The sequence below is a fragment of the Lacerta agilis genome, chromosome 5, assembly GCF_009819535.1.
Source record: "Lacerta agilis isolate rLacAgi1 chromosome 5, rLacAgi1.pri, whole genome shotgun sequence".
Classification (NCBI taxonomy): domain Eukaryota; kingdom Metazoa; phylum Chordata; class Lepidosauria; order Squamata; family Lacertidae; genus Lacerta; species Lacerta agilis.
Window position 1 is genome coordinate 40932729 of NC_046316.1, and position 18322 is coordinate 40951050.

At 39.6% G+C, this 18322-nt stretch overlaps 1 protein-coding gene across 4 annotated transcripts in view; it reads left to right on the forward strand.

The window, feature by feature from the left end:
- CTBP2 (C-terminal binding protein 2) overlaps window positions 1–18322 on the forward strand; it is a 203407-nt gene that overhangs the window by 137629 nt on the left and 47456 nt on the right. Inside the window, exon 1 of one of the 4 annotated variants that reach the window (XM_033149445.1) lies at window positions 1877–3608. The exons of the other annotated variants lie outside the window; for them this stretch is intronic. Coding sequence (XP_033005336.1) covers window positions 1892–3608 — 1717 coding nt within the window. The 5' untranslated portion in view covers window positions 1877–1891. Of the gene's footprint in view, window positions 1–1876; window positions 3609–18322 lie in introns of those variants that run through there. 4 annotated transcript variants of the gene reach the window in all.

The following is an 18322-nucleotide window of genomic DNA, read 5'->3' on the forward strand; positions in this document are numbered from 1 at the left end:
GGGACCCTGTGTGATCGCCACAACCTCTTCCAATATATTTGACTTTCAAGCAGTTGCATGTCATAAATATTCTAATAATACTAATGCAAGAATAATCTAGTAGAGGGCAGTTTTTAAATGTGTTGCATTTGTATGTGAAATTCTTAAGTGTGTGATGAAGAGGATTTGTACTATTTACTGCAGGGGGGTGGATTACTACGACATCCTGTCTGTATTTGGGTCAGAAATATAGCCCAGAGGTATTTGTATGATATATGCATTAGACTGCATTAGTGACTTAGCTATCATAATAGCACAATACGCCATCATGTGACGGCTTGAGCTTCAAACATTTTATTGTGGATTAGCCCTAGAAATGCACAAGATGACCTAACAACCACCAAAAGAAGGTGACTGTTGTGCTATTTTTTCTTCTTCAAGATCTCAGCCTTACACTTGCATGCATATCTGTACTTTTTATGGAGAAAGGAAACAATATTATCATTCAGTATGTTCTGTAGTTTTAATATACACAACATAGCATAGCAAATGTGTTGGTGAATCTTTTTTCAAAATGTTCTAACAATCAGGATTCAAGATAGCCAGGGCTACTTGCATTCTGTTGACTATGTTGGTGTTTATTGTAATTTTCTGAAATATTAACAAAGTGTAAAAATGTTCAGTAGGTTTGCAAAGGCTAAATACTGTACATCTGTCTTATTCCTTCCACCTCTTAGTGTCCACATTAACATTGAAGTGATAAAAATATAATAATTGTGTCTGGTGTGCATAAAGTATGTGTGTTGTGTGCGTTTAAATAGTGTGCCGGTGAACAATATGTAATGTCCATTCTCCTCTTTCAGCTTTGTAATACCAAGACTTGAGAGCCTTTCATCCTCCCTTCTCTGTGACCTCTTCTCAGGTCTTAAAATTATAAATTCCAGATTACACCTTAGCAATTTTCTTTCCTGGGATGATGAAAGGATTTGAGAATTATGGTAATAATATGAAGAATCGTTTTGGAGAATAATTAGTGGAGCTAATTTCAAACTGGCCTCTCATCTTCCCTGTCCCTTCCCCTGATCCCCCAGTAATTTTTCAAAAAATGTGTAGTGTTCAGCACGTGTTGCCCCGATACCTAGATTGTTTCTACTCATGATCTTATATATTTGTTTATCTTGCTTCAGCCTTGTTTGGGGCCAGCATGCCTGCTCCTATTTAATTTGTCTTTAGCTCTGTATAGTGGATTAGCATTTCATCAGAATGGATTAAGATTGAATTGACATTGAAGCTCCCTTGCCATTCTCCCCACCCCCTTTATTTTCCTGCCATGGGAGAGGGAAGGTAAAATCTTAAAGGAATCCTGTGTTATGCATAGAAAACAAATAAACATAAATAGCAAGTAGTAGCTATGATCAGAGGAAGAATATATACAGAGGTGTCTGGGTCAGCCGGTGCAGTAGGTTGCATCAGGCTCAAATGGTGTCACATGGAACAAAAGCTTTAGGGGCTTTATTTAGCCCTTAATCCGCACACACTGTTTGACTAGTTGTCCATGTGAGCAAGCCATCCCAAGCAGGAAGGGATAAACCATCTGGATTAAGTGCAGCATCCCTTTTCTGTATCTGAATTGTACAGGAAAGACCTTTCCATTCTGCAGTTTTTGGAGCCAGGCTGGGTTACTGTTGGGTCTTTCTGTGTTTTGTCTACTTATGTTTCGAAGAATTAATAATTCAGGCAACACTTTGAAATCGTAAACCACCTGTTGGGCAGTTTCTTGAAGCCGCAGAAGGATTCAAATACAGTGCATTTTGTTTGTTTGTTTTTTGCTTTTGCTTTTTTATGCGTGTAACTGAAGCTTTAACAAGAGAGCTTGCTTGCCATTATTTAAGCTGAGCATTGCTGTGTACCAATGCCAATTCCAAGCAAACACATTGGCCGCTCTCAGAGCTGGGATGCTGCAGGATGGTATGAAGGCAACTGGGAGAATGAAAGTTCGTTCGACTACCAGAGACCTCCGGGGAGAAGGAATTCTTTAACCTACGGTGGTGAGGGAGTTTGGTATGAGCAGCCAACCCAAAGACCACACGATATCATCTTGCAGGGAGGTGCAGAAATGAAGCAGGAGCCATATCCATACCAGGAGCCAGTTTTTCACCAAGGTCCTTTGCGGAAAGGTTCCGTCCCTGACTTTGCTTACTACGACAGACAGCCTACGATGTCTGCACGAAGTTCCTTGCCACCTCAGGATTACTACAGTGACCCTTCACTAGCTGCCAGATCACCTAAAGATCCACGCTACTATAGAGACCACATGATTAACAGACCATTACCGAATTATGGCAGATTGGCTTGGGATCAGATGCAAGTGCGGTCACCTGCCCCACATGAAGCCAGCCGCATGTATAGAGATCCAATGACTAAGATGGTCCCTGAGGCACAGAGGATTCGAAACAGAGATCCTTCTCATGCAAGGTATGGTGTTGAACCTCCAATGCCCAGGTACGGGGCAGAACCTCCAGCATTTCTGAACCGGCCAGCTTATAATGACACAGTGGACAGATCTATAGATGCTGCAGCCAATAGGCAAGTTACCCCAACATGTTTGGTAGTTGATCCAAACTCAACGGCAGCGCCTGATGGAAGCATAAACCGTGGTTATGGACCAGTCCGGGAGACGGTCGGTGCAAAAGCTCCTTATGACAGCTGCGAAACAGCCACAACTCCTTCACAAACACAGGTGCCTCCACCTTTCCCAGGACAAGACATTAAAAGGAATGTGGATCCAGAGTTCTTGGCACTTCTGCGTTCTGAAGGAGTATCCGAAAGCACGCTCAATGCCTTGCTGCAGCAAGGATTTGATTCTCCAAGCATGCTAGCGATGATGGAGGAGAATGACATAAAATCAGTTGCTCCGAATCTAGGGCAGGCAAGAGTGCTTTCTAGAATTGCCCATATTTACAAAGCAGAGATGCAGATGCAGAGGCAGGATAGGAAGACCACCATCATCCGTCCCAGACACAGGTCTAACAGCTTTAGTCACCGAAGCGAATTGCTCCAGAATGAGTATGCGATGCACCCAGCCACCAGCCCAATGGCAGATGGTGCAGTGATGCACCCACCTGCAGCTGCTTCTATGCAGCCTGTGTCCCCAAGAGTAGCAGAAATAACTCGCCGTCCATCTAGTGCTCCGACACAACACCTTCTAGAAACTGCAACTTACCCTGCATCTGGCTTGCCCCATCAAGGTGCTCCTTTTCTTCTCAACTCTGGATACAGTGCTTCTGGCCCATGCAATATGCACACTCGACAAGCAACTGGCTATTCTGCTCCGGCTGGAATAGCTATGAATGCACTGCAAACAAATCCACACCCAAGTCCCAAAACAGCATATTCGACCACATACACAGTACCCATGGAGCTGATGAAGCGGGAAAGGAATCCTCCATTGTCTCCAATGCACAGTCCTCACAACAGTCCCCAACTCATTCGAAAACAAGGAACCCAAATGGAGCCCAACCTGGTGTCAGCAGGACCAAGTTTTCCAATGCAGCACTCTCCATATCAGAAAACCACAAGACGCACAGGGCCACCAGTCATTGTCTCCACCATGGCATCGCCTGAACCAAGTAATTACTTTAAAGTATATTACTTTATAAGGTTTCTTTTAGAATTGTTGTATTCATGTTTAATTACTGGGGGGATCAGCATACTCATAGCCTTAGAAATAAACTATTATATATGTATATATTCTTACCTGCACCAACCTGGAGAGTCATTAATCTACCTGGTATATAATAAATAATTCCAGCATGAGGATGCACAGTGTGACTTAATTTAGCTTTTTAAAAAATTTTCTTAGTTCACAGCAGATAGAAATGGCAAGTGTGCCAAACCATCATTTCACAGTGACTCTTGCAGCTTCTGTTATTTGCAAGGAACATAAGATTAGACACTAAACACTTTCTAGGGCAATTAGGCTGAAAGGTTTCATTTTTAGACTGATTTCCCCCAGTTGTTATCAGCACAAGTATGCTTTTCAGAGGAAACAGTTAGTGTTTCCTTGATGAAATTTATCAAGTAATTAATGATGTGATCCTGGAACTCCCCAACTTGGACAGTAATCATTATTCCTTTTGGATTGATTTTTCTTTTCCCCTTTCTTTTTTCAATAAGATTTTGCAAATAAAACACTATGCTGTTGATTTCTTATTGGAATTACTTATGGCTATAGAAGCAGTTAACAAAATAAGCCTACATTTAATGCTAAAGTCAATCATTAACCACTAGGTAAATAAATACTTTGTGGTGGGGTTTTTTATTTCGTTTGTTACCATGTTATGTATTTTTGTTTTGTTTTTTTATACTGCAAACCGTCATCCTTGGATGAAGGGCAGTATTGAAACTAATTAATTAAAAGGTGGGAATGCTTCTCCTAAAATTCCTTTCCTGCCAAAAGGTTTTAGTTTGAATGCAGAAGCTGATAAGTTTCTAACATTGATGAAGCTATGCACATAAAGTCCATGGAATTAAATTTGCAATGAAGGAAAATAACTGGCAGATCCTCAGCATGAGTTACATTCATTTAAATCCCAGTGAAAACATTTGCCATCAATGAAATTGTAGAAATTGCCTCAAATTAGTAAATTGTAAGATTTGACTGTGTGCAGCTACTGGGATTAAATCCCTTTAAATTAAGAGGAATTTTCTTCTAAGTAAATATTTTTAGGATTGAGCTGCATGTTTATTGAAAGTGAGTGATGTGGGGTGACTTAACAAAGGACACAATTCAACCACGGTGAAGCATATTTTAAATCCTGCTGATTTCAATAGGAGAATTAAGCATATACTTTAACTCACTTTATGATAAAATGGTTTTAAAAGTACTTATATTTGGCTTATGCCCCAAAGTATACTATCTATGAGTGTGAAAACAATGTCTGAACAATGACGCAGTGTCATTTTAAAGGTGGAACTGATAAAAGTTAGTGTTCCACTTTTGCTCTTACGCTTTTTAAAGCACAGATTGCTCTTAGTTTAGATTTCATGACGTGTGAAATAAATACATATGTAGAAATACCTTGAATATATGAGAATGCCATATGTACAGGTATATTAGAAACAGAGTATACTGCTTTTAAAAATAAATAAATGCTTTTGAAAGAATTTGAAGCTGGAGTTGTGAAAATGCTTCATTTGCTTAAAATGATGTTTTTAGCAATGTTGGAAAGAAGAGCCCTTGTGATTGCCATTTGAACTGGGCTTGGTTGTAAATGAAAGCTTCTAAAGACTGTTCAGGTAGAACAATTTCTGAATGATTTCTTGTAAACAAATTCAGAATTTTTCAATTTGGGAGTAATAATTTTTTTTTTTTTTTTGGAAAGGCCAACATTTTGTCACAGCTGTTATCCAGTGCCTCTTTAATCTAATGTACCTTCAGGAACTGAAGGAACAGACATAATACAAAAAGCAAATAGAGACCCTGTGCAAATCATACTGTAGGTAATAGCTTCTGGTTGCTTGTGAGTGCAACAATTTTCAGTAGAGCTCATGCACTTTTAAGATAAAGGCAAGCATTTTTTCTAAACATGGTGGAAATGGTTTGAACACATGTTATGTGCCCTGAAAACAAATGCCTCTGAATATAGATAATATGTTGTACACTTCAGAATATCTCTCTCTTTACCGCTTAGTCCTTCATCACTCTTATTAAGACGTCGGGGGGCATATTTTTTGGGGGGGGAATCTATAGCTGTTTTCCCTTTTTAATGTGTTAGTCTGTTTATAAGACAATACCAACAGCATTGTTGAGATGTGAGCAGCCTCCTTCTTGAGTCAAACATTTTTTCTCTACAACCAATTCATTTGCATGAGGATGACATTTGTTGCTCCAGTAATTTCATCTGATAATGGCCAGCTTGCAAAGCGGATCTGAAAACATATTCCTTAATTATGTGTTGCTAAGCAACGAGAGGGTTTGGTCATAATCACAGAAAGATTATCTTTCTATTGAAGTCACTGCAAAGGTTTAGCTGAAGTAGGACCTTCTGCTAATTCCCCCCTGCATTCTTGTTTTGTTCTGTTTCTTTTTCTGCCCAAAACAATGAAGGAAGGTATTTGCACCCTCTTCTTAAAATGCAAATTTAATCTAGGAGTTAAGGTAAGATCCATTGATTACAGAAACATGGGTTAAATGAAGTTCCAGGGTATCTTAATAATGAAGAAATATAAATTTTTATTTTAAAACATTCTCAAATAATGCTCAGGAAAGGTACTTGAATAATAGTACCTGCATATAACATTTAAAAGCACAGTTGCAAGGTCATAGTTGGGGTGCAAAATTGTCCAGTGGTAGAATGTTTATATATTATCTTGTATTTTCTGCTATGAAATGAATGCCAAGGGAACCTTAACTTTTAAGTTATCTGAATCACAGTGTAAATGATAGCTTAGGCTGCAGTCCTGTGTGGGACTTACTTCTCAGTAGATATATATATTTAAGATGACATTGTTGGGCTCTAATCCTACATGCACTTATTAAGGAGTAAACCCCCTTGAATTCAAAGGGAATCCAAACCCCTTGGAGGAGGGATGTTCGTTCCAAGGCAGGAAGAGAAGCTAGACAGATGTGGGCTCCAACAGATTCCAAGCCAACCTTTCACTACCAACACTTGATGGCTTCAGACATGATTGCTGTGCCAGCTCCAGGCTGGAGCAACAATATGCCTCTGCTTCTCAACCCAGCCAGCATCAGTGGCAGGGATGCATATGGGGTAATTGCTCTGCTCTCCAACAGCTGCCCTGCAGGGGCTTGGGTCGCTCCGTTACTTTTAAGTAAACATGTAAAGGTTTGCGCTATTAATCAGATTTCCCCCTTAAATTGAAGCGATTTCTACGCATTGGCTGCAATGTTAGCATATAAAGATTGGTTGAAGTATATAGATATCACAAGCTGCTAGTGAACTTGATTTTAAAATGCAAAGATTTAATTGGTAGCTTCAGTTGTAATGCACCTACTAGAGAGCAATCCCAATTGAACCAGAGTGTGACTTGCATCTGAGTAAACATACATAAGATTGCGTTGATGATATATAATGGATTGTAACTAATGCTGTCCATGCACATATAGAACAGATGCCTGCTTGTGCAGTGGACTTCTCCTTCCTCCCCCCTCCCCCTGCAGCCATGGCACCCTCAAAATCTATTCCAGAGAGTTGAGGAAGAACTGAAGTCCACCTGTGCAAGGTTGGATTCCATTGAATATCTTCAATGAGATGTCTTTTAAAAATCAGTTCACTCAGTTTATAGCTTCATGCCTTTCAGTTTTTGCCTTTTCAGTTACAGCAATTCAGGCTCAGTGACACTGACTTCAGCAGTAAGTTGTTGTTATTATATATTTTGTTTAATGTATGCAAGCCAATGTATCTACAGCTGAGCCAGTTTCAAGGTCCTTGTATTAATTTAAAGAGTCCTGAACGACTTAGGTCTAGGACAATCCAGGGACCCTTATATCCCAGCTCGGCCACTGAGATAATCTGCAGGAACACCGTTGGTCGTTCCCTGAGTTGGCAGGGATCATTTGACAAATGCTATAAACTGAGCCTTTAGTGTAATCGGCAGAATACTGTTGAATACTCAGCCAATAGAGAATCAGCAGGTTTCAACTTTTAAATGCCCACTGAAAACTTTTCTATTCCATCAGGCCTGTTCAGGCGATTTGGAATTCATCTTTCCACAATAGTAAGCTGATTTCTGGTTTTAACCTTCTTTATGTGGTTTTGTGTACTATTGTTGCAAACTGCTCTTATATATTTTATGAATAGCGGTATGGAAATACTTCTATAAATGAAAAAATATATATATAATAAGATGGCATAGACAAGAAACTCAAGGAGCTGGTGTGAAAACTAGAGGTAGGGAAACTGGTCTAACATCAGTCTGGGAAGGGCTCGTTCTTTCCAAGTTTTTTTCTGTTTTCTTTTTTAATTTTAGAAGATAAAGGGGGTTGGGGATTTTTTTTCCAAAATCATTACAAATCTGTTCCTGCTAGCCCTTGCTTGTCTGAGCCTCCATACCCATTGCCTAACTCTCCAGCAGCAGCAGCAGCAGGTATATAGGTATGGAGGGGTGTGAATGGACAAACAAGGAAGGGAGGAATAGGGCTACTCCTTGGATTTTCATTGGTCCTCAAAACCTTACCAACACAAACTGCTCAGCTCTCAGAGCATTTTAGTTTGTCAGGACTGCTGGTTCCTGTATAATTACAATTCTTACAATTTTTCACCAGCAGCTTTCTGTTTGCAGTCAGGTTTTTGGGCATCATTGCACTTCCATAACACTGTTGCTGCTACTGGAAGGGGATGGGGGGCAGATCAGATTTGCCAAGCTTAATTACAAGTCTAGCTGAAATTAAAGGGATTTGGGCTCATATCATAAAAGTTATGTTATTGCCAAACTGGGGGAGGCTCGCTTCCCAGCCCTTCACCTCTGATTCTGGAACTCTGCAACATCACTGACAAAGATGGGCTGTAAACTAATTCCTTTGCCAAGCAATTCTCTCTGAAAATGTAAAAGCTTAACCTTGCTAACCCAGCATTGCCAACTGTTTTAAATGCCTTTCACGTCTGCCATAGTTTCAAGCTTTGGCTAGAAAAACACTTTGGAAAGCACACAAAAAATAAATAGAATAGTCATGAATTTAGACTTTAAAATAATCTTTTTAAATTATGATACTTGTGACAAAGCTGCAGCAGTTAGCAATCCCACTTGTTGACAGTAAATTTACAATTTTCAGATGTCTTTTCTGTCACTCATTGATATGGGATGGGGAGATCAGGAGCACAGTTTAATCCTACTTTGTTTTAAGCAATTGGAGTTAGAATAATTCATGGTGCTCTGAGTTTGTACGTAACAGGAAACTGGGATTTAATCAAAATTGAAAATAGAAGCTTTCATTCCCCTATAACAAGTGAAGACGGAAGTTGGGGGGTGAGCCCTCAGGTCCAACCTTCACGGGCAGCTTGTTCCTGATTACCGAAGTGTAGTTTATAATTATTATTGTATGAGCCAATCCTAAGTGATGCAAGCAACATTGTCACATTAAATAATAGATGCCTCACAACCTGTTCTTGTGGATCCTCCCTTGGTCTACCTAAGACTTCTAAGTTACATTTGTGTCCATAGTATATTTACAACTGATTGGCTCAGATTCAAATTTGCACTTTTTAAATTTACTTTAGTTAGTTACCTTAATCAGAAAACTCTTTAAGCTGTATATATAATAAATAAGATAAAATCGGCAATACTTTAAAAACAACAACAAAGACAGGGGATAGCTCTCCTGCCAGACCACCAGTCTGATAAATATATAATCACAACATTTACATTTGTCATCTGGGGGGCAACCATTCCATCAGACTGCCTCAGTGGGAGAGATAGGAAACAGAGCTCATTTCATTAGCTTTTCTGGAAGTCCAGTTCCATCAGGCACTTCCTGCCCCTGAACTATGCCAGCTGGTGACTAGAGGAACAACTGTTTAGAAATTTGTGCCTAAAACTTTCTTTTTCCCTCCCTGTCACTTTTCCCTTGTCTTTCATGTATTTTTAGATTGTAAGCCTACAGATAGGGATTGTCTTGTTTTAATTGATCATATGTAAGCCCTTCTGAGAGCTAGAGAGTGGGGTGTTTTTTGTAGGAAGACCCCAAAATTGGCAAAAAAAATTGGGTGCCATTTTTACACCCAAGAACCAGGACATTTCAGGATTTGTGAAATCTTCCCAGGAGTCTTTATATGCTCCTTGGGCTAAAGTAAATAGATGTGATGCTGCTGGCGTCTTTATCATGGTCAAAAAAATTGGAAGTAGTTTGTGGGCTGTCTTTCTGTTTTCTGCATGTTTCCTCATCCCTTTTTTTGTCAGCTGCAACCATGCTTGTTTACACTTGTACTTACCAAGGTTAATGTTTGGAAACCAACTTCAAATCCTGGTTTTAATCGCTAATTAAAAGCTAACTGTGGTTAATGGTAACCATTATTAGTCTCAGTGCTGATGTAATTTGACACCACAGTTAGTTGTGCAAAGGGAAGGTAGGTTGGAAGGGAAAATGAGGCAGCCCTAGGCCTCTTAACCATGGTTAAGAGGTATCAGTGGCATTATGTCTACACACAGCTGGTGAATGTTACTTAATGTGCACATTGGCTTGACAGATGATAACCACTAGCAACCTAGTGTTAACTTGGGTAGTGCTCAAGCTTGCTGTATCCTACAACAGAAAAATGAGTAATGGCAATACGGGTTTCTAAATAATAATAAAAATTGAATGCAAATGACTTTTCCTCACTTAAGGTGTCGAAATGCTACTCACACAGTGAACAATGAGGATGCACAATTTCATCTTCATAAACCATATGCAATTTTAGAGACAACAGAATTGTCAACTCCTTGAATTATTTATTTCATCTTCCAGATGGAAAATTGCTTCACAAATTTTAATAAATACCAATCTTTACAGTGTCCATGTAATATTTAGGAAGGTATCTGAAACTATTAAATAAGTGTCTTTTGTCACTAGAAACTGTTCTTCCCCAGTTGTGAAGTTTTAGCGGTGATACATGAGGATGTGAATAGGATGTTGATGGAAGGTGATGAATTATACTACTGAATTGTGATTAAATCATGAAGGTGGGAGCTTGACTCCCATCCTGCTTTGTTCTGAGCAGGATGGCAGCTAAATATTAGCACCTGTTCTTCACATGCTTGCATCCCAATCAACTGTCCCTTACCATCCTTGTCCTTACACATGTTCTCCATTTATATAGAAAGCCACCCGCTCTAAATCAGTCTGTTCCTCATACAGGAAGTCCTTCTTTGGTGAGGTCTCCCTCACAAATAACTTTTAAAGAAGATTTTAAAACATTTCTGTACCCGGGTGGGTGATTTTTCTTAATGTATCTAAAGGCAGTTACAATCCTAGTCTAATGCTTTAATGACAGTAATGACACTAAATATTTGTACAGTATTTAAAATGTTGAAACAATTTATCAAAATGAAAATGAGTACTATTTCATGAAAAACTACGCTAAATACATAAGTTTCCTATTGCAGAATGTTACGTTTAACCAGTATATTTTATATGAACTGTTACTTGTACCAGACAGAAAACGGCAAACATTTGCTATCTATAGTGATGCCTAAGTGTCAGTTTACACTTCTGAATTTCTCCATGTGATCATGTATGTGGGCACACAGACCCAAAGAGAGTTGGTTTGAACTATTGTTTGAACATAATCTGGTTGGATAGCAGGAGAAAGTGCTACCAAGATGATGGAGGTGGCTGTCAGATCACTGTGTCAGCACCCTGTTCGACTTTTCTGCATGCGGTTATGTGGATAGTCCTAAAATTACAGGTTTATGTATCAACCATACTGTCTCATCTCCAGCAAAGTGCATGCTATTTGGTTCCCTAGAGAAAGGTACATTGTGTTTACTTTCAAATTTCCTGAGCTTTAGCAACAATTTCAAAATCTATTCATTTATTTTGAATATATTTATCCTTCCATTTCTGGGCTCAAGGGAGATCACAGTAACAAAAATATTAAATGCAATCTAAGTTAGTAAAGTCAACTGAAAGGAAACAGCACCCAACTTATAATAAACAAACAGCCAAATGCCTTGTGAACCAAGAACCCCCCTTTTTTGCATCATCTTAAAACAAAACAAAACAATACAAAAGCTCTGCACTTCCCCTAGGAGGGCACTCAGGACGCTTGATAAAGGCCTTGTTCCTTAAACCTGATGTTCTTGCTTCCCATTGTGAGGGCATTTGGAGCAGGGCCCAGCCTTCTGAAAATAACTGCTGCCAGCCACATATGGGGAGAATTGGTTTTATGTTGTGAGTCTTAGGCTGTGGAGGGTCTTAAAGTTAAGCACCCGCACCTTGCATTCTGCGTGAAAACAAATCAGCTGCCATTGCTGTTGCAAAAGCTAGGGTGTTCCTAGTCACTATTAGGAGCTATGCAGCACTAGCTTGCCCATATTGATCATATTGCTATTTCACAATAGCTGAGATACAGAGGGCTGCTTTGTGTGTACTTCATGGCTTGGAAATGCCTGGGGAAAATCTGCTTCTCCCACTGCCCCGCCCCCCAGATAAACAACCCCTCACACACTGGTTGTGTGGTTTGGGGGATCTTGGCTCATGTGTTCCTTTTTCCTTTCTCATGTTGACAAATGAAGCTGCCTACTAAATTTTGTTTGACATTTCTGAATAGTTGCATTAGGAACGCTGTCCACTGGCTGACAGGTATGCAATACAGGATTGCTGCAATGTAAACATAAAAGTCTAAAATATTTGTAAGCAAACCAGAAGAGATTATATGTTACAAAACTTCACAGCTCATTTGCACTGGTGGAAAGAGCCAAACACACATACTTCCAGGCAATAGCAAAATTAGTGTCCTATCCCCACCCCAGTGATCTTTGCTGGCTCTAGCCTTGTTCAGTGCTAACTGTGAAGATACTTCGCAAGTGTTCAGAGTACTGTACTTCATGTGCATTGCCTCCTTCCTATCCTTGAAGTTCCTCACCATCTATGCATCAAATGGCTAGGCTTTGTATGAGGAATCCATTCAAAGGGGGAAATAGTCTATCAGTGAACGTTTGCACAGGAGTTTAGATGAGTTTGGTCCCCTTTCCTCCTTATCTACTGGTTTGTATAATTTTAACTTTTTTGAAGTGGTTCCTTCGGAGCTGCCATGACTTCTGCTCTGGATTATCAATAAATAATTGAGCAAATTGAATAGCATTCAGCACAACTAAACTTGAAGATATGGTAGAGGGAGCAAGCTAGCACACTGAGGAAACAACTTCTGTTTTGTCCCTTTGAGACAATTTCAAGTTATTCTGAGAAATTACAGCCCACATTTGGTGTAAGAGTACATAGTAATTTATTGGCTGCAATATATATTGTTTTTAATTAGTCACATGAGCAGTGCTATCAAATGTAACGTTAGGTCTCTGCCTTTGTCAACTAGGAATTCAGGAATTGTTAACACTGTGAAAAAGAAAGAAATGTTTGAAAGAAAATCCCTTCAAACTTCCAACAGTTGTCATCACTTCCTTGCATGGTGGGATTAGAAGTATTGTTTAGGCTCACATTTGTTTGTTTGTTTGTTTAGAATGCTTCTATACTCACCTTCATCAAAGCAGTGAACAACAAATGTAGATCATGATGTGCAACAAAAAAGAAAAATCAATACCATCAAAAGAAATAATAAAATAACACTTTTAAAAATAATAATAATAATAAATTCCTGTGTAGATTAAAATATCTTAACCTGTGGTCTGAAAGCTTGTAAAGCAGGCACCAGCTATGCCTCCTTAGGGAGGGCATTCCAGAACTTATGTGCCACTGATGAAAAAAACCCTCTCCTTTGTAATTTTATAGCACAGTTCCAATAAGGAAGGTACTTGGAGAAGGGCCTCGTCTGAAGATCTTAAGATACAGGCAGGCTATTATGCTTTCTCTCTCCTTCTCTTACTAAGTGTACCAAGACGTCCCACAGTTCCCCCAAGTGGATTTGGGAGAAGGACTCCATTCAGATGAATGGTGGGAATTCTTGGTTCAGATGTTATCTTCTATGCATCTTTTGTGAGCTACCTTGCATGAAGAAGCATGTGAACCCAAAGGCCACTCCCCTTCGCGTCTAGGACCCACTGTTTTGGACCCACCACATGCTTAGGACTGGGGTGTTAGAAGGTCACTGTAATATCAGTTTATAGAGAGCAATTTGGGAAATGTCTTCAATGGTTCAAGGTCCTAAACTCTGAGTGATTCCTGGAAAGGTAACACTTAAAGTTTTGTAAATATGTGCTCAGTTAAAAAACACAATGCTCCTATAAGCACAGCTGTGTGTAGTATAAACATGGGACTGAAACATGAGAGAGAATATCCTGTTTCAGTGAGTTTGTACAGAGCAAATAAGGAATTCTTAAGTTCTGTTGAGAGTAGCGAATGAGAAATGGGATATCATGATTGACTGACCTGTTTCTGAAACCAGATCTTTTGGAGCTTAGTAGAAGTCTCCTTTAAGTATATTGTAGGTTTGATAGAAAGCTTTCCCCTTGGGAGATGGTAGAGGGAAGTCCTGTACAATTGTGCCTCTTTCCTGGTTTTCCCAGCTATCCACTGGTAAGACTTAATTGCTGTTGTAGGCTACACAGTGGTGAACAAGGGTCACTTCATTGATTAATATGATTCTTGCTCCCTTGACACATCTTTGAATCTGGTTTAGTTGCATTCTGTTTGAACAGTAATGCTGCTAAGTGGAGAGTAACTGAGGTTCAAAGTCAGGAAGTGTAAGTTATACCTTTAAGAGTCCTAAATACTGGTAATTAATATAAAGCACATGAACATACACATCTAATAAATTAAAGAATTCTGTAGATGTTTGTCAAATAATCATCAAATTGCCTGTGCTTCTGAAAACTCAAAGAAGCACACAATATTTATATTTACAAGTTACATCTGCTGTAAGAAAGCAAAAGTCCAGGAGAGGCAGCTTCACGTGGGAAATGTGTTTCTTTTTTGGGGGGGTCAGTTTTTTAAAAAGTTTCCCACTTAAAATACAATGAAAGCCAAACTAATCTTAAAAAGAAAGATAGGAAAGAAACAAAAAAAGAGAAAAAGAAAGAAGGGGGCGAGTATAATAATACTAAGCTCCTTATATCTTTATTCCACACACAGAAGAGTGAACTTTTGCCCAGCTCTCACCTGTAAATCTATGCTATGAATCTAGGATTCCTTCCAGTGGTGAAGCAAAATTCACCATTTTCCTTAACCATTACCACCATAAGAAAACGGGCACAAGATGGCCTTTATCTGTTATTCGCTTATTTCGCTTATTTGATTTGTATCACTTTTGGATTAGAGCCCCCAAAGCAGCTCAAGATGCTCACAAATACTACAGAAGGAGTCATATGATGGTGTGTATTTGTCTTCCTCCTTCTCTTTCTTGGTATTCTCACAATAGGGCAGGTGGTCTTGTATGGCCACGGTAAACGTGAGAATGGGGCAGTCTAGACAAATCTGAGCGGGGTGTGTAACAGTATTTATTCCTGACTTCCTCCTCCTCCTAAATCAGATAACAAAAACATGCAAATTCTGAACAAAATCCAAACCTTCCGATGCAGACATATCCAGACAGCAAGAGAAATTGAGCAAGGACACATCCAAGCATCTCTGCTCTTTGACAAAATGATTGTCTACTCATTGAAACTAAGAAAAGGAATTTAAAAAGTAGCTTCCAGAGCTTGCAGATACACCAAATTGAGCATGCCATCCCCTAACTTTCATAAGATTACTCCATATTCTGAAAGAAACTGATTATTGCAGAACTCAGCTGAAAGGATGAGTGAAAAAGTTGTGATTGGCAACACAGGGTGGTATTCAATTAAATTTGACCAGTTGAAACGAGTGAATATAGATAGGTTAGGTCCATTAATTTCAATAGGCATCAACAACTGGGCATGCCTCCAATTTTTGTACTCAATCTGTTGTTGAAACCTTTGGTTTCCACTTTACCTTGGTCATAATTATTAGCACAACTGTTTCTGGAAGTGCACGGAAGAACAACACCTTATGTAAAGGACATTCTGTGTCTCTGAGGATGCCTCTGAGCAGTTTCCTAGTGGAAAGTGGCTTTGCCTCTCATTGTAAAAGTTATACCTGGCCTTCATGGGGGTACTTTCTTAGCAACCACTCCACTGGAAAGATCATGGATACTCTCATTGTGATTACACCATGGTAAGCAGTTTAGATATTACAACTGGGGCAGAGATAATTCACCATGGGTGGCTTGTTCTTGGCAGAGTGCTGTGATGAAAATAACATATGATTTTGATCAATGGGATGGGATTCTGTTCTTGAGAACGGAAGGCGACCTGTGTGGTGGTAGTTATTTATTAAATTTATTTAGAAAATTTCTTAATCACTTTATATTCAAAAGAATCTCAAAGTACTTTACAGAAAATAGAGATCAAATACAGTGGAACAGGATTTCAGAACATTTTGCAAATGTAGATGTAAATAATTGCTGGATTATTTTCTAAAATGAGTTTGAAAAGGACTAAAATTATTTTGCAAAAAGATAGTATTCAAGAATTATAACAACTCAAAATAGTCATTTAAAAGTATGCTGTCAGAATTGCAAGCAGCTTATCTAACTGACTTAACTTTACAACTATCTGATATATAACAATACATGTCACTTGCATAAAGTAAAATCTTATAATGCCATTCTCAGAGGCACAATCTAGAGAAGTTTAAAGTGTTTGTAGAGAGGGACGCGGGTGGCGCTGTGGTGTAAACCACAGAGCCTAGGGCTTGCCAATGAGAAGTTCGGTGGTTCAAATCCCTGCGACGGGGTGAGCTCCTGTTGCTCGGTCCCTGTTGCTCAGTCCCTGCTCCTGCCAACCTAGCAGTTCGAAAGCATGTCAAGTGCAAGTACAGTGGTCCCTCGACTTACGAAATACTCAACATCCGAATTTTTCGACTTACGAACGGAAAAAGTGGCCGCACATCAATGAATTTTTCGACATCTGAATGGAAATCTGTTGGCATTTAAGATGCGGTTTATTCGACTTAAGAATTTTAGATGCGGTTTCCTCGACTTACAATTTTTTCTTTTTAAAACTGCTTCAATGCATTCCTATGGGAAAATGGCTTTTTCGACTTACGAACTTTTCGACCTACGAATGTGCTTTCGGAACGGGTTAAATTTGTAAGTTGAGGGACCACCGTAGATAAATAGGTACCGCTCCAGCGGGAAGGTAAACTGCATTTCCGTGCGCTGCTCTGGTTTCACCAGAAGCAGCTTAGTCAAACTGTCTGAGAACAAACGCTGGTTCCCTCGGACTTTAAAGCGAGATGAGCGCCGCAACCCCAGAGTTGTTTGCGACTGAACGGTCAGGGGTCCCTTTACCTTTACCTTTAGAGAGTATGAACAATAAGTAGATTATATGGTGATCTTTATAAATAGGTGGGAAACATTGTCTATTGTCCCTCAAGGCTGAAAAAGCCAAACTTCTCTTCAATATATTTTAAGTCAGGTAAAGAAAAAGTCCCAGTTTCAATCTGGAACATGTTACGACATTTCTTTCCACTTAAAAGGTGAACAAAGAATGAAATATCATGCCAGTTGTCTAGCTTAGTTTCCACAAAGTACCCTTCATAAGAGCTCCAAATCCTCCTCTTACTATAACAAGTATTAGAGGGGTTGGTTTTTTTCCATAGCAGTTTTATATGAAAAAAATAATAGCTTGGAGGAGTAAACATCACTTTGTGACAGGCTTTAGTGCTTTACTGCTTACTGGGCTTCAAGCCTGGAAGGATTTAAAAATCATTATACTTTAAGGGAAAGTTGAAGAGAAAAGAGGGAAGGGCAGGGGGCTGTTCCAGCCAGCTGTTGTGATTTAGGAAAACACTTATATCAACCAAAAGAAAAGTAACTGAGATTGAGCGAGTCAGACAGCCTAGAAATAGCCATACCCAACAAGATTAGGGCAAAATTAGAGCCCCAGTCTGGGTGAGCTTACTTCTCTAATACTACAAACATTAATAAAGACAAATCTTTGATCTCAGTGGATTGGGTTTTTTTTTAAAAAAAAAAATCATCCTCCAAAACCTTTTATTACAAAACATTGTTCTTCAGTTTTTGATTGATTTCTTTGCAATATAAGTGGATGGTGTAGCATGTAATAATGCTTTGGCAAATAGACACGCAATGCAGCTGCCAGTTTTATTCTTTATGTTTATTTTTTTGTAAAGGAAAGTTTCTTTTTCTAAAGAATCAATGCATTTTGTGGTGTGTTTTCATACTTAATGTACAAGGGAAACTTGTCACCCAGGATTACAGCAATGTTGTAGTTTAGAGGTTTTCAACCTTTTTGGGTCCATGGCTCCGTTGACCAGCTATATTCTTTCTGCTGCACCCCTGTGGGGCTCAGGAGCCCAGTTATGTCACCCCTTGCCTACAGAGCTGGCAAACCCTCATCACTTTTCGAACTCCCTCCTTTGTGGTGTGTCCCCTCCTCTCCCCTCTCCTTGGGAGTCCTCCGGGCAGCCACTGCTGCCACCCCTGATCTCTGAGCCCCCTGCTCCACAGAGAGGTGCCTCCTCACTGCCGCACAGGGGCCTGGGAAGCACCCACTGGCCAGCCCCAGAGGCACTATTAGCCTGTGGAGCTTGTAGCCAGGGCTGCTGGAACAAACAGCCGCTCAAGCCTTTGGGAGGCAGAGAAGCGAATGGGCATCTGAGGGAGGGAAGAAAAGAGGGATCGAAGCCAGT